Source organism: Lutjanus erythropterus, chromosome 19, assembly GCF_056507025.1.
Source record: "Lutjanus erythropterus isolate fLutEry1 chromosome 19, fLutEry1.hap2, whole genome shotgun sequence".
Classification (NCBI taxonomy): domain Eukaryota; kingdom Metazoa; phylum Chordata; class Actinopteri; order Lutjaniformes; family Lutjanidae; genus Lutjanus; species Lutjanus erythropterus.
The window spans coordinates 31,765,298-31,779,966 of NC_139335.1; the positions used below are offsets into that span (position 1 = coordinate 31,765,298).

A 14,669-nucleotide genomic window follows, 5' to 3' on the forward strand; every position below is an offset into this window, starting at 1 on the left:
TTTCTTCTTCTCATCTTTTAAAAGTGTGCATGAGGGGAAGTCGGTGCTGCCTGCCAAAAGTCAGACAGACTGACTGTACTGCGAGCACAGCACACAGAACACAGCATATACTTATCTTACCCCCAGCCAGATGCAAACACAGTTATGTGTAGCAGGCAGTTAACATGCAAGTTATATCAGTTTCCATACATGTATGAAAACAGGAATCCACTGCCCACATATGTCACTCTCTACAGTCTCGGACGAGGTATTTTTAGCTGCTTTCTTATCTGTCAGTTTTCTGAGAATTCAAATTTTTCTGTTTCCATTCTCAGCACTGAGTTCTGGGTCAGATTTTCCGATTAGAAAAACAAGACGATGAAAGCCTGTGTGATGACATTTAAAAGCATCATTCAATGAAATCTACATTTCAACATTATTTAAAATTATTGGAACTTCAGTGGATTTGAACTGAGTTTACTTTTTCCACTATGCACATAACGCATGGCTGCCATGTATCCAAATTAACATTTTGTTTGTGAATCAAGCCATCTTATATAAGACTGAAGGCTCGTAGTAAAGAGGTCAATGTTCACAGCCCATAACGACAGGAAATAAGTGTTCTCATCTCTGTACAGAAGGAGGTTGAGGCTGTTGTAGGTGAGGAAACAGGGGCAGGAGGGCCTGCGGAGGCGTCGATAGCGGCAACAGAGCAGAGGATGTGGTCACAGAGCAGCCTCTCTGTGCTGAGAAACGACAGAGCTGCAGTCCTCACCTTCACCGCAACCTTTGCAAAAAAAAAAAAACACCTGCGTCTGTGCAACAAGCCGCCACGCTGCACGGGCGTGCAACAAACAGCTGCTTCTGTGTCAACTGAAGCTCCAGAAAGAGCCGACAGCTGTTGGTCTGCTGCAGCAGTCTGAACATGAAGAAGGTTACAGCAGTTATAATGAGCTTTGTGGGGTTGAGAGTGTTACATTAAAAATGTATTCAGATATAGCTGCTAATTACCTGTTCAAAAATGTAGTCCGTAAAGAAATGTCCAAAACACTCTGGAGCCTATGAATATTTGAAATATTGTGAGGTTTCCAGCGCTGGACTACAATCTTCTTGGCTGCAGTTAGGCCCGCCGGACAGACTTTGCGTGCTTTTTCCATGAGGGAAAGATGGAAATCGTCATTTAGAAGACTACCCCAATTAGTCCTGTAAAGGTATTAACAATCTTTCCTCTTTCCCATACAACATAAATACAGGAACCAACAGTTCCTTGAGAGCAGAAAGAACAATATGGGTCAGGGACCAGTCCCATTTGATGCCTGATTCTTGGTGTAAGGTATGCTTTATGACAAAATTTCAGCTGTATATACAGATGGTTTGGGTTTTTGGTTATTTCAAATTACATCCCAATCCTGTAAGCATATATTTCTCCGAGTTTAATTTGTCATATATGTAAGACACTATTCATCTCGGAGCACACTGTATCCAACTTAAAATAGGATGTTCTTATAAGGCTGATCCCCACGGAACTCTGTAGGCTTTACAAGCTGAGCTTACTCTGAAATAAAAGAATAGAAAATGTTTTACAATATTATATCAGGAGATAAGTTCTTGGAAGGTAAGGATTGTGCTTGCCCCATTCATATCTTGAAAAGTTTTAATACCTTTATCTTCCTAAACTTTGTTAGTAAAAGGTTTCCCCCCAGATAAAAGGTGAGAGTTATTCCATATTGGGGAAGATTTACACCAAACACTTTTGACTTTGCAGAATTTTTCTGCTGCTTTAAACATTTGTAGCGTTAAAAGAGTTAAAATTGGACCATAGTAAAGTCTTTTAACCTTATTGGAGTTATTATCTCTTTTTCCATGATGTAACTCTATCCTCCTCCATCCAATAACAGAGATTTCTTAATACAAATGCCCAGTGATATAACTTAAAATTTGGACATGCCCATCCCCCATCTGACTTTTTGAACTGAAGAGCTGACCACTTTATGATGGGTCCAACAAGGAAATTTGATTACTTTTTTGATTACTTTTTATTTTTCGATTGGTCAGTGACAGTTTTTAATTACAGTATGAGTCTCTACAAAATGGCTGTCTGTAGTGCTTTACCTTACAGTACGGTAGTAAAGTGGAATATAGGATTAATAGTTTGATAATAAAGAGGTAATAATTAAGAAGTCTTTCCTCAAGTCTTTCCAGGTAACAAGTCACAGCATTTAAGATATAATTTGTACAGTATTACCCTGAAACAAAAGGGAATGTTTGGAGTATGTGAAGGGAAATGAATTTCAGCGTTATAACATGGTCATTACAGATTTTGACCTCTGTGAATTTTCATATGATTTTGCAAGTATGATGCTGATAGTAGCCTCTATGTTACCTCATTATTACCCGGTTATTATCACAATAATGTCACCATATTACCATTTTCTAATCCAAATATTGTGCAGATAAAAGCATATTTATTTTCCATACTGTTACCAAAATATTACTGTAATGTTTCTAAATAGTTTTGCCTTGTTGCTACCTCCAGATAAGTCTCCCATACTCTATATACACTATATAGGTATGTGGGGCTTTTCTACTGGCACTTTTGGCCATATCGTGCTGATTGGTGTTTCCATTGCCACTTTGATTGTGCCAAGTTGTCCTGAGGTGGACCTTGGCATGGGGTCAAAGCGAGCTGCGGTGACATCTCGCCGGCATGATGAGCCTCCTGTCTCCCCCTAAAACAAGCTAGTGTCATGATACTCAGCTCATGTGTGTACTACACTACTTTTATAGCTTCTAACAGAATCTTTAAGTTTTCAAAATGTAGTTTCTCTCCTGTGTCGCTGTTTGTACTTTTCAGGGATCTGCATTATTTTACCATTTCATTTTTGTTTTCAGCTCGTCTGAGTTGTGTTAAGTTACTGCTGATGAACCCCCACACCCCCATCCCCTGATTAATTATTGTATTTGATAGTGAAATACCAAGCATTCATCAAATGATAGTGATATAATGATTTCAACAAATACATAATGGAATAACATTACAATTAATGGATATGGTCGACCAACTTTTTGGAGGGTATACATTTAATTTAATTTTTTTTTTAATTACATTCTGAGGCAGGGAAGGTGTGTTTTTAAGGATAAAGCACACAAGAAACTAATGATTTACTTTTAACCTATAACATTATGTACCAACATACTTACATCAGCTTACAATCATACATACAGTAAAAAAGGTTAACACAATCAGAGCTGGTAATACATTTGCTTTTTTTTCACAGCTCTCACATTGTATAAATTCATTATCAAAGTGTGCATGCAGGACATGAATGATATCCCTCATCCCAACTCACAATACAATATACAGCATGCACATTACCAATTAGATGTCTCCATCTACTGGACAGTCAGTGTTGTTACACCACTGACTTTGGTCTGTGCTGAGCTGTAAAGATGACAGTGTCGTATGCAAGAGAGAACTCTAATTACTAATTGTATCATAACTTCACGATGCTGTGTGTTAGAGACTTTAAAAAGATCCTGAAAGCTCATAACTGCACCATTTCAACAAGAGGTCTGGTGCAATCATATCTTTTTCAGAAGCTTCATGATCCAGCCTTGAACTTCTGTGATTTTTTGGAGTCTTTTCCCGTGCTGAAAACAGTCCTTGTTGCCCTTGGCTCCCCTGTTAGCTCCACCATATCTAACCCATAATACTTTGTGTATGTATCAACCAATCAGAGTGGCCGTACGCGTCATGTGACTTGTGCATAGCAGGCAGCTCTAGGTCTCCAAACGCTGCATGCAATGGAACAACATGAGGCTCACCATGTTGTTGTATCTGTAGATTTGCACTATACACTTCTCTACTCAAGCACCCACAATAAGAATAGAATACCCTATATCAAATAAATCATGTGCAGATTCTCATTTGCACATTTGGATAGCATATACCGTATAGGCATGCACCAAGCCTGCATGGAATATTCCACATGTATATAGTTGTTTTATTTACATTTTTGCACATCATGTTTGTCTTTGTGGACCAGAAATTATGTCACACAAAAGTCAGCTGTGATGACTTACATCTCAGAGAGTCAGAGCGTCTGTGTAACTTCGACCATGGCTTCATCACAGCAAATTCCCACAGCAAAAAGCACTTGATATTAGCTTTATTAAGACCCACATTTACATGGACTTTCACCCAGGAGACCAGAACTGATGTTTGTGTGAAACCAAACATCAGAGTTGACTTGTTTAAAGTCTTGAATGTGGCTTGTGTCATATAATGTAACAAACTTATTTCAACTCAGACTATGAGCAACTAACCGAGCAGTCTGTGAAGATTCTCAGTCATCTGGGTCATGGTATTCACCAGGTGTCATAGGCAACTGGACTTTCTTCAGTACTGAAGAAGACTCTCAGATGACAGGTGAAACATCTTCAAGAAACCCAAAGTCCAGTTGCCTACGACGACTCCTCTAGCAAACTAACCAAGGAATTCTGGTGACTAGTATACCTTGTATCAAATTAGACAAAAACTAGAAATAATATGTTCTTTATTAGACAGAGAACAAACACAGTTATACCCTAAGTAGACATGCCTAAATTCTGCTTTAATTACAAACTGCATATAATGCCATATTAGCAGTGTTGGACAAATTACTCAACCCCAGTACAGTACATTTCTGCTTTTACATCAGTCCTAGTTGAGAGCGGGTACTGTGATTGGTTTCCTTCTGTGAGGAACACAGTGTGTGGCCAATTGTATTTTAGAACAGCAACAGCTGACTTAAAAACTATCATTTACCTAAAAGTAATTAGTAACGACAACCTTCCTATATATGTAGTGGGGTCAAAAGTACAATATTTTAAAAAGAAATGTAGCGTAGTGGTGTGAAAGTCTAAAGTTACCAAAAAGACAAATATTCAAGTAAGGTACAGATTCTCAAAAAATGTACTTGTAAATGTACTTCATGACTGTCAACCACTGCATATTAGACCCAAAACATTCTATGCTTAGAATCCATAGCAAATAATACAAATTAGAAATTGCACAAGAACTGTATAGCCTCTTCATAGCTATAGTGGTCTTGAAGTGACTCGGTGAGCTGTTATAGCGTTAAATGTGGTATCCAATTACAGCATGATAGTATAGTGTCTTACTTGCATAGGTATGAGGATGTGTTGTCAACATCAACTGTCTATAGATCCTGCATGGCAAATTTGGGGATTTGGGTAAGAGGTCACAAGAGCACTACTGTACTGTACTGCTGTATAAGTATAACTTTCCAATGATTAATCCAAGAAGAGACAGCAGAGCAGCAGAGTGATGGCCACACTAGAAAAAGCAGCACTCTTGCTTGCAGAGCCGGACACCATGAATTTGTTCTGGCCCAGGCTGAGCAGTGGACAGGAGCTGCCAAACTTCCCTCCCAGCGTGGACACGCCCTCACTTGCCAGTAGGACACCGGAGAAGGTGATGGTTTTGGAGGTGGAGCTGGCCCAGGCACAACTCTCTGCATTCTGTTTCATCCACACCTGGTCACCTTTCTTCAGTTCCTCCATGAGGTAGCAGGTGTTGAGGCTTGTGTCACCACCAGACATCTGGGGAACAGGAGTGGAGATTATGAACATTTTTATTTGCTGAATTCAACCGCAATATTTGCTAGGTAAACATGCTCAAAAAATTACATCTGACAGGGGTTTTGGCCATGGGTGTGGCAAAATGGCAAAACAAAGCAGCCCCAGGCACACATTTCACCTACATCTATGTAAATCAATATCAATAGGCACTTGTATCATGTCCAGGCATGCAAAAAAGCTTCTTGGAGCCATACCCTAAAACCAACAGAAAATCAGCCATTTTTAATTTACTGTACAGTTTTTGCACTCCTTTTGCCATTTCCAGGTGTTGTCCTTTAACAAAGTCCTCCTGCAATCTAGTGACTCTGCAACTGTGAAAATTTATCAAAAGATAACTTTTTTTGTTGAATGATGTGGCTGTTACATATGTTTTGCCATCACACAGGAAGTTGTTGTAATTTCAGTGGAAATGGTCAAATCTGCCCCAAACGTTTCCTTGATAAGAGTCCCACCCTGAACATGTCTGCATGCTAACATTCTGCCAAAGTCATAGTGGCACCTGTTGTCAACAGGAAATTACATGTTTTATATAGTGCTCCTCCTAGCAGGTTGACAAATCTAGTCAGAAGACTCATCAGACCTTGATGATGTTATGTTGTCAAAACTGTGAGTTCATCATACGGCATTCTGTGGCACAGTGAATTCAGTGGTTCACCTCTAAACAGGATGTTGTTGTAACTCAATACACGTGGTGTAATCTGCACCAAATTTCACATGCTTGATAAGGGTTCTGGTCTGACAACATCTACATACCAATTAAAAGACATCATCATTGTGTCATCTGCTGGCAACAGGAAGTAAGCCTTGTGTGACATCATCACCATTTTCATGTTGTGGTCTACATTTGTTATACTGAAACAAAGCATAAAATAAGTGGGTATTCTCTAGTGTCACCTAGTGGACACATGAAAATTCAGAGTTGTAGTTACTGGTCTGCTTCCAGTAATGAGGATGTGGCCACACGGCCTAACGAGTGTAGAGATGCTTGGGCCACTTTAATTTTGATTTTTCTTTTTCATTTTCACTTCAAATTGTGTACCTGAGCATGGCATAACATCCTCCGCTCACCCCTGACCATGAAGTACCAATCATTGTTGTGGTTTCCACGGCAGAGCTGGGCAGCAAACACAAACTGGTAGATGCCAGCGACCGGTGCAGTGAACACACCCGTTTCACTGCTGTAGGCGGAGCCCTGGTTCACCAACACCTGATTGAAGATGATTGGGTTGAACTCGACATCTCTCAGCTGCCCCTGATAGGCAACAAAGAAAAGAACAGCGTCCCCTGGGACACAGATTCATGTCTCAATCAAATGTTAAAGACTGCATCACTTTGCCTGTTGACTGTCATGTCATGTCCAACAATATCCAATAAACTCTTAACACACTCTACCTACCTTGTTGTCTGGCAGCTGTCTGAAGGGGGATCTGTGAAAAGAGTTGAGTGAGAGCTGGTTATGTTAAACCAGTATAAAAAGCTGAATTTAAGAGAGAAGGGTCAAAGGTCAGTTCACTCACAGGTTCCACTGGTCCTGCTACAGTCAATCTGGTTACACACAACACCATTGCAGTAACAAAAACAGAACACATCTGTAACAAAGAAAAAACAAAAACTGTAACCAAAAAACATCCAACAAATTAAAGTCCAGATACACCAGGCAGACTGACAGTCAAGACAGGTACCTTGGTGGAGCTCATCTTCCTGCTGAAAGCGCTACAGTACTGACACTCTCTGCAAAGTTTCTGGTAAAATGGCTCTGTGCCCAGCAGCCAAAGTCCACCTGGTGCTGCTTTGTTGCAAAATCTGTTTAACTAACTCATTCCCAGGACCATTTCAGGTTTTTTGGGGGGCTGTATGCAACATGTTGTCCAGGAGCCCCTATTTTGTGAAACTAAGATGCCAAACCCTCTACAGTGGTCCAGAGGCATTCACTGAACATTTAGATGCAACAATCTGGTTAAATTTAGGAGGAAAAGAGGCTAGATCCATAAAAAAAAAATGCCCATCGTGAACTTGATATCTCAAGAAGGCCTTAAGAGCATTTGTTCAAACTTTGTACGTCCACTCTAAATCAAAGATGAAGTCAAGAGTGACCTCACTAAACACATGAAGTACCATCGATTGTTGTGGTCTCCACGGCAGAGCTGGGCAGCAAACAAGAACTGGTAAATGCCAGCAACCGGTGCAGTGAACACACCCATTTTATTGTTGTAAGCGGATCCTTGGTTCACCAGCACCTGGTTGAAGATGATTGGGTTGAACTCCATATCTCTCAGCTGACCCTGGTAGGTAGGTAGGTAAACAAATAATTATGAAAAATAACTTTAAGAAGAAGAAGAGGACATAGAATGAACATAAAAACAAGAATATAATGCCATAATTAATGCAAAATAAGATGAAAGCACTTTGTTAGAGCTCTAAACATACATATGTGAGTTGACATACTATTTAGTAGCTTTCGTTGTTACTGATGCAGTTGAATGTCTTGCAGAGTTAAAATTACACACCTATGCACGCTCACAGAAAGTGTTCATGTCTTTAAGATGTATAAATATGTCAGTAAATAGTTACCTGTGCAAAGCAGCTGGATTTGCGAAATCACAAGGTCACATGAGAATTCATCCAGGCTCCAAGCAATCAGTTTGTCTGCAGCAGAGGTGGTGTGAGCCAATCAGCACCCTTTCTAAGGGACTGGTGGCAGCTGCAGGCATGGTTTGAGGTGTGTCAGCAACAAGACGCACCAATGGAAGCGACTTGTCTTGAACAAATAATAGCAACTCCTAAAGAGGTTAGCATAGATGCTGTGATAGCATCAGTTATACCACAACTGGAGAGTATTTCTTTATTGAAAGAAGAGCAAAGAACAACACTGAAGGCCTTTTTATTGATGAAACAGATGTTTTCTCTCTTCTTGTGGCCAGGTTTGGCTAGGGTAAGTTGATGTGATTAGCTGAAGTTAGCCCGTGCTAGACTTTTTTTTTTGAAAGTGTCTGCCTTTTTCCAAACAGTTTCCCATTATGAGAGCTTCCCAGATGGTTCTGTGTAGCAGGTTTAGTAAATAGCCCACTTGTAAAGTTTGAAGCTTTTATGTGGTAAAAAAAAAAAAAAAAAGTGGCTAAATGAGGGAGAGTTTCTTGCAGACACTAAAAGTCATCATGCTAAAGTCACTTAATGATGGTGACACTAAATCACATGACTATAGTGTAGTTCATTTATAGCCTAACATTAGCTTTTTAGCTCTGGAGATTGCATTTATGCTCCAAAAATCAAAAAAGTGTTGTTCATTTGGGAAGTTACCTTGCTGAACAAAATGTTTAATTATCAGAAACTGTTGTTCACCACAAAGTTTTTACTCTGTACTAATCCAATCAATTGGCTTTTTGTGGAGTGAACCAGAACAATGCTAAATCCTGTGTTGGCCTACAAAAATATGTCATCCCTGCAGCACTCTATTCAAGTAATACACTGATCTAGTGGCCTAAGTGATTATGACACAAGCAAAGGAGGAAGTCATGTTACTATTTTATGGAGTAACAACATCTGCATAGAAACAAGGCAGGGGTGGATGGATGGGTTAACAAAATATCAAATATTTCTTGTTTTTAAAGGTCCAGATTCACAAGGATTTATTGGTAGAATATGGCAGAACTTTTATATAATATTCATAAGTATGTTTTCATTAGTGTATAATCACCTGAAAATGAGAATTGTTGTGTTTTTTGTTATCTTAGAATGAGCCCTTTCCATGGAGGCCACTATGTTTCTTCAGTAGGCCAGAAGAGACAACCCAAACTGGCTTCAGATACAAGCCTTTTGTGTTTTTTGTGAGTTCCATGGCCACCGTAGTTTCTCCTACAAGCTTGGAAGTATAGTCAGAAGAGTTGGTTGTAATCTACAACCTCACTGCTAGATGTCATTAAATCCTACACAGCAAAATTTGGTTGAAAATTCATTGAAATAACACCTTTGCCAATCATCAAAGAAATGTTTGATTTTGGTTGAAAGTTAAAGGTAAAAATATGTCTTTTTCGTGTCATTGAAAAGACAGTTATTTAAGGACATCCATCTCTGTTTGGGTTTAATTGAAAGTGAAAGCTGAACTGAAACCAAATCAGACAGACTAAACATAGTCCAAGTTTCAACCTATTAATTGGGCTTAATAAAGGCCACACTTGAATTGACTAGATTTAGCCCAAAAGACAACATTGAAATGACGTCGGGTGCTTTGTGGGTACACACTGGTCCTTTAATGGACATGGTCTACTGATCAGTACAGCATGTTTTGGGGAAAACAAGGCATCAGACTTTTTGGGGGGTGTTACATCTTTTAAAGGCTGTAAAGATAAAGGCTGCAGTTACCTATAAAAAGAACAAACAGAACACCTAATTTTTCTTGCACCAGCTTCTTTTGTCTTTCATTCTTCTCACCAGCTGAATCAAGTTATGTTTAGGTCTATTTGGAAAAAAAAAATTGTAATCGCATGTACAAATTTTCTGTTGTCCATTTCTATCATGGGCGGCACGGTGGTGCAGTGGTTAGCACTGCCGCCTCACAGCAAGAAGGTCCTGAGTTCGATCCCCCAGCTTGCTGGGACAGGGCCTTTCTGTGCAGAGTTTGCATGTCCAAAGACACAGTCCAAAGACATACATGCTAGGTTAATTGGTGACTCTAAATTGCCCGTAGGTGTGAATGTGAGCGTGGTTGTCTGTTTATGTGTCAGCAATCATGTGTCAGCCCTGCGATGAACTGGCGACTTGTCCAGGGTGAACCCTGCCTCTCGCCCAATGTCAGCTGGGATAGACTCCAGCAGCCCGCGACCCTTACAGAATAAGTGGTTACAGAAAATGAATAAATTAATGGATTTCTGTCATCCCCACTACCCCTGACCAATCCATGAGAGTAATAGTCTTAGGTTTGTTTTTAGGCTTGTGCTCCTTCTGCTGCTAAAGCATTTCACTGAAAAAGATTTCTGATAATTTCTTACACCACCCATATATAGGTTGAAATGCAAATACTTTTAATGATGTAATGCTGTGTTCATTTAAGTTGAGGTTAGAAGTGAAATATCCAAATACTTTATGACAAACTTATATGTATATGAATGTCTGAGGTACAAAATGGGTTTTACTGCTGCAATATACAATCATACATATAAATCCAGGAAAGGTTAACACAACAATGACAGTGCTGGTGAGTGAAAGATGTGCTGGCATTTTTCTAACACAGCTCTCACATAATCTGTAAATAGTGAGAGGTGAAATGAAGCAGGGAGCTGAATGAACATTGAATGTTTTTACTTTCATCAGACGCTGCCGACGTTCCAGTGAGCAAGGCAAAAAGCAGTTCAATCTGCTCAGAGTGTGCATGCAGGATATGAACGATATCCCACATCCCAACTCACACTACATGCACATTTTTAATCAGACGTCTCCATCTGCTGGACAGTCTGTGCTGCTGCACCACTGAGCTCTAATGCACATTGCACAAGAAAAATGTTAACAAAATACAAATAGTTCAGAAATTGTTGCAGAAATTGTAACTACTTCCATGAAAATTAAGCAAGTTATACCATTTACTGCCTGCCAACCAACAGAAAGACAAATAGCACCAAAAACACAACCTACTTGGTGGTGGTAGTTATAACAGCTAGTTAGCAATTAGCTGGCAAAGGAAGTAATATGGCAGCTGTAGAGCTTGACATTTTTTATCAGGAATTGATGCAGACAAGAAAAGAGCTAAAAGTAGCACGCATATTGGACTTACATTCATCAGAAAGCAAAAAAAAATACAACTTTAAAGGAATGCTAATATTGCTTTGTGTCTGCTGGATATATAGGCAAATATCTGCAAGCACATTAGCTGTAAAAAATTTAAAGCTAGCATGTCCCAGATGCATGTCTGTATGAGTTCCTCTGGCCCCTACTGCTCAAAAATACCACAACACTGCTCTGTCTTGTTGCATTTATGCAGTTCTTGGAATTCAAATAAGTCGGGACCACTAACATTTGAGGTAGGCTGTAGGATGGTGAAATTATCATAAAGTAAACCAAACTAAACAAACAAAGAAACAAGACTTGACTTTGTCTATTCGGAACCAAACACTGGCTCTACATAAGGGCTTTCGCAGCCACCACAAGGTCTGTTTTCAGTGTGCAAGCTCACCACAGGATGCCACTAAATCATATGTTTGTGCTTGAAAATGTAAACCAGTTAATATTTTATAAGAATACAAGCTTATACATTTATAATGTAGGTATCTATAAATTCCATGATTAATCCAGGAGGAGACAGCAGAGCAGCAGAGTGATGGCCACACTAGAAAAAGCAGCACTCTTGCTTGCAAAGCTGGACACCATGAATTTGTTCTGGCCCAGGTTGGGCAGTGGACAGGAGCTGCCAAACTTCCCTCCCAGCGTGGACACGCCCTCACTTGCCAGTAGGACACCGGAAAAGGTGATGGTTTTGGAGGTGGAGCTGGCCCAGGCACAACTCTCCGCATTCTGTTTCATCCACACCTGGTCACCTTTCTTCAGTTCCTCCATGAGGTAGCAGGTGTTGAGGGTTGTGTCACCACCAGACACCTGGGGAACAGGAACGGAGGATGGCATTTGTTTAGTGCTGTCATCCAGTGTCAAGTCAAGTCAAAGTTTATTATAGCCTGATATCACAGGACATGCTTCAAATCACTGTACATATAATAAGCAAGCAAAACATGGAAAAAATTCATTAGATTAAAAACACAGAAAAATACATCAAGAACAGTAATGAACAGAATTAAAAACTTACAGAGATAGGACATCATATATACATGTGACCCCATGCCCGTCGTGAACTTGATATCTCAAGAAGGCCTTGAGAGCATTTGTTCAAACTTTGTACGTCCACTCTAAATCAAAGATGAAGTCAAGAGTGACCTCACTAAACACATTTTTGGCCATAACTCAAGTTTTCATATGCTAATTAATCACAGAAGTCATGATGGATTAGAACAACGTATGTGAGGGTCATGTTAATGTTGGCTACTGGTTGCAGCCAGCAGTTGTGGTGGCATTGCAGCAGGTGCTTCACCATCTGTAGCCTGATGTGGATCTGCACTCTACTGAGCTCACGCTTCTAGTTTTGTCATGTGTTTTCAAGTCTTTTCATGTTTACTTTAGTTATGTTTAACTAGTTATCCTTTAAGCCACTCTCTCATTTTCAAGTCTGGTTTAGTCTTGTGTACCTGAGCATGGCATAACATCCTCTGGTCCCTCTTGACCATGAAGTACCATCGATTGTTGTGGTCTCCACGGCAGAGCTGGGCAGCAAACAAGAACTGGTAAATGCCAGCGACCGGTGCAGTGAACACACCCGTTTTATTGTTGTAAGCGGATCCTTGGTTCACCAGCACCTGGTTGAAGATGATTGGGTTGAACTCCATATCTCTCAGCTGACCCTGGTAGGCAACAAAGAAAAGAACAGCGCCCCCTGGGACACAGATTCATGTCTGAATCAAATGTTAAAGCCTGCATCACTTTGCCTGCTGATTGACACGTCATGTCCAACACAAACACATACATACACATTCGTGCACACACTCTACCTACCCTGTTGTCTGGCTGCTGTCTGACGGGGGATCTGTGGAGAGAGTTGGTTATGTTGAGCCAGTGTAAAGAGATGCATATTAGGGAACTCTCATAATGTGTTGATTTTGGAGGCCTGTCTGGACAAAAGTAGTGGTGTTTTCACTTTTTCAAAAATAAAATGATCTAAAGTAAAATCTCCTACTGATTTTTTTTTTTTTAAAAAAACTGGCTAACATGCTATTCACTGTAGATTTGCCTATAAAACTCATCTAATTTCAAGGAGAATCTGACCTGGTGGCAGGCATTAAGAATAACTTTATCAACATCTTCTATGCAATGTTTGCATTTTCTTATATAGGTTATACACACTAGACGCATCAATATTAAAGACTTTTTCAAAACCAGTTAAATATTCCTTGTAGTTCATCCAAAGTGAAGGGTCATAGCTCAGTTCACTCACCAGTTCCACTGGTCCTGCTACAACCAAACTGGTTGCATAAAACACCATCACAATAACACAAACAGAACATATCTGTAACACAAAGAAACCAGAAATTCTAACAAAAAACACCTAAGAACTCAAAGTCCAGATACAACAGGTAGACAGACAGTCAGGCACGTACCTTGGTGGAGCTCATCTTCCTGCTAGGAGCTGTGCAGCACTGACTGACTCTGCCAGGTTTCTGGTAAAGTGTCTCTGTGCCCAGCAGGCAAAGTCCACCCGGTGCTGCTTTGTTCCAAAATCTGACAAACTCATACCCAATATACACACAAACAGACACAGAATCAGCTGTTTGTGTGCCCTGAAATGACAGTTATTATGACAGGGTGCAAAGGAGGAAGTCAGGGAAGAGATGAGAGTGGGGTGGTGGGGGCGGGGTCAACAAAACATTGGACCTTTTATAAAGCATGACCAACATAGTTCCAACCTTAACCAGGTCTTATTTTAACCATGCTGACAAAGTATCTTAACAAAGGGCAACATTTCACTAACCTTTACGAAGCCCTTCTTTTAACACAAACCCTGATCCTTTCTTAAAGATTGTGTAAAAAAGGGAGTTTTTCTACTGAACACATAACACGTTAGAAAACTAATGCTGAAAACGTAAAAACACAGAGAACTTTGTAGCACTAAATTGTGGAGTTAGATCCTAACAGTCAGTACGTCATTGACTCTTTCAGTCCAAATCAGTGCAGCAGTGCACTTCATCTCACTTCCAACAACCTGACACAGAAGAAAAAAAATACCATCCTGTCACTGTCCTCTGGCTCTGGTGGCCCAAACTGTGCAAGTCCAATAAAGCTACTAGACGGAGCATCCATGCTTCAGGTCAATTTCTCAAAACTACTTATTGTAGTTAGGGGGGTCGCAGCCATGACAAATAATTTGGAATTGGAATGGGATGGAATTTTTTCTTCTTTTTTTTTTTTTTTTTTTTTTAAGGCAGATGCTATTTGCACTCAGGGTGTAAATAGTCAGT

General features: G+C 40.0%; 2 protein-coding genes across 3 annotated transcripts; both read right to left on the minus strand.

Annotated features, from left to right (window-relative positions):
• Positions 1–4,518: 4,518 nt before the first annotated feature.
• Positions 4,519–7,695, minus strand: LOC146310140 (complement C1q tumor necrosis factor-related protein 6-like). Its single transcript, XM_084745222.1, has 5 exons — positions 7,305–7,695; positions 7,140–7,211; positions 7,019–7,049; positions 6,662–6,906; positions 4,519–5,583 (listed from the first exon to the last, which is right to left on the minus strand). Exons 1-5 carry the CDS (start codon positions 7,317–7,319, stop codon positions 5,275–5,277), a joined length of 672 nt encoding a protein of 223 aa, XP_084601348.1. The 5' UTR covers positions 7,320–7,695; the 3' UTR covers positions 4,519–5,274.
• A 3,034-nt stretch (positions 7,696–10,729) lies between these two features.
• On the minus strand, positions 10,730–13,954 carry LOC146310141 (complement C1q-like protein 4). Of its 2 annotated transcripts, none has more exons than XM_084744165.1 (5): positions 13,812–13,954; positions 13,649–13,720; positions 13,210–13,240; positions 12,846–13,090; positions 10,730–12,204 (listed from the first exon to the last, which is right to left on the minus strand). In XM_084744165.1, exons 1-5 carry the CDS (start codon positions 13,824–13,826, stop codon positions 11,896–11,898), a joined length of 672 nt encoding a protein of 223 aa, XP_084600291.1. In that variant the 5' UTR covers positions 13,827–13,954; the 3' UTR covers positions 10,730–11,895. The 2 variants fall into 2 exon arrangements, with proteins under 2 accessions (XP_084600291.1, XP_084600290.1); XM_084744164.1 differs by having other exon boundaries at positions 13,210–13,321; positions 13,812–13,851.
• Positions 13,955–14,669: the final 715 nt, after the last annotated feature.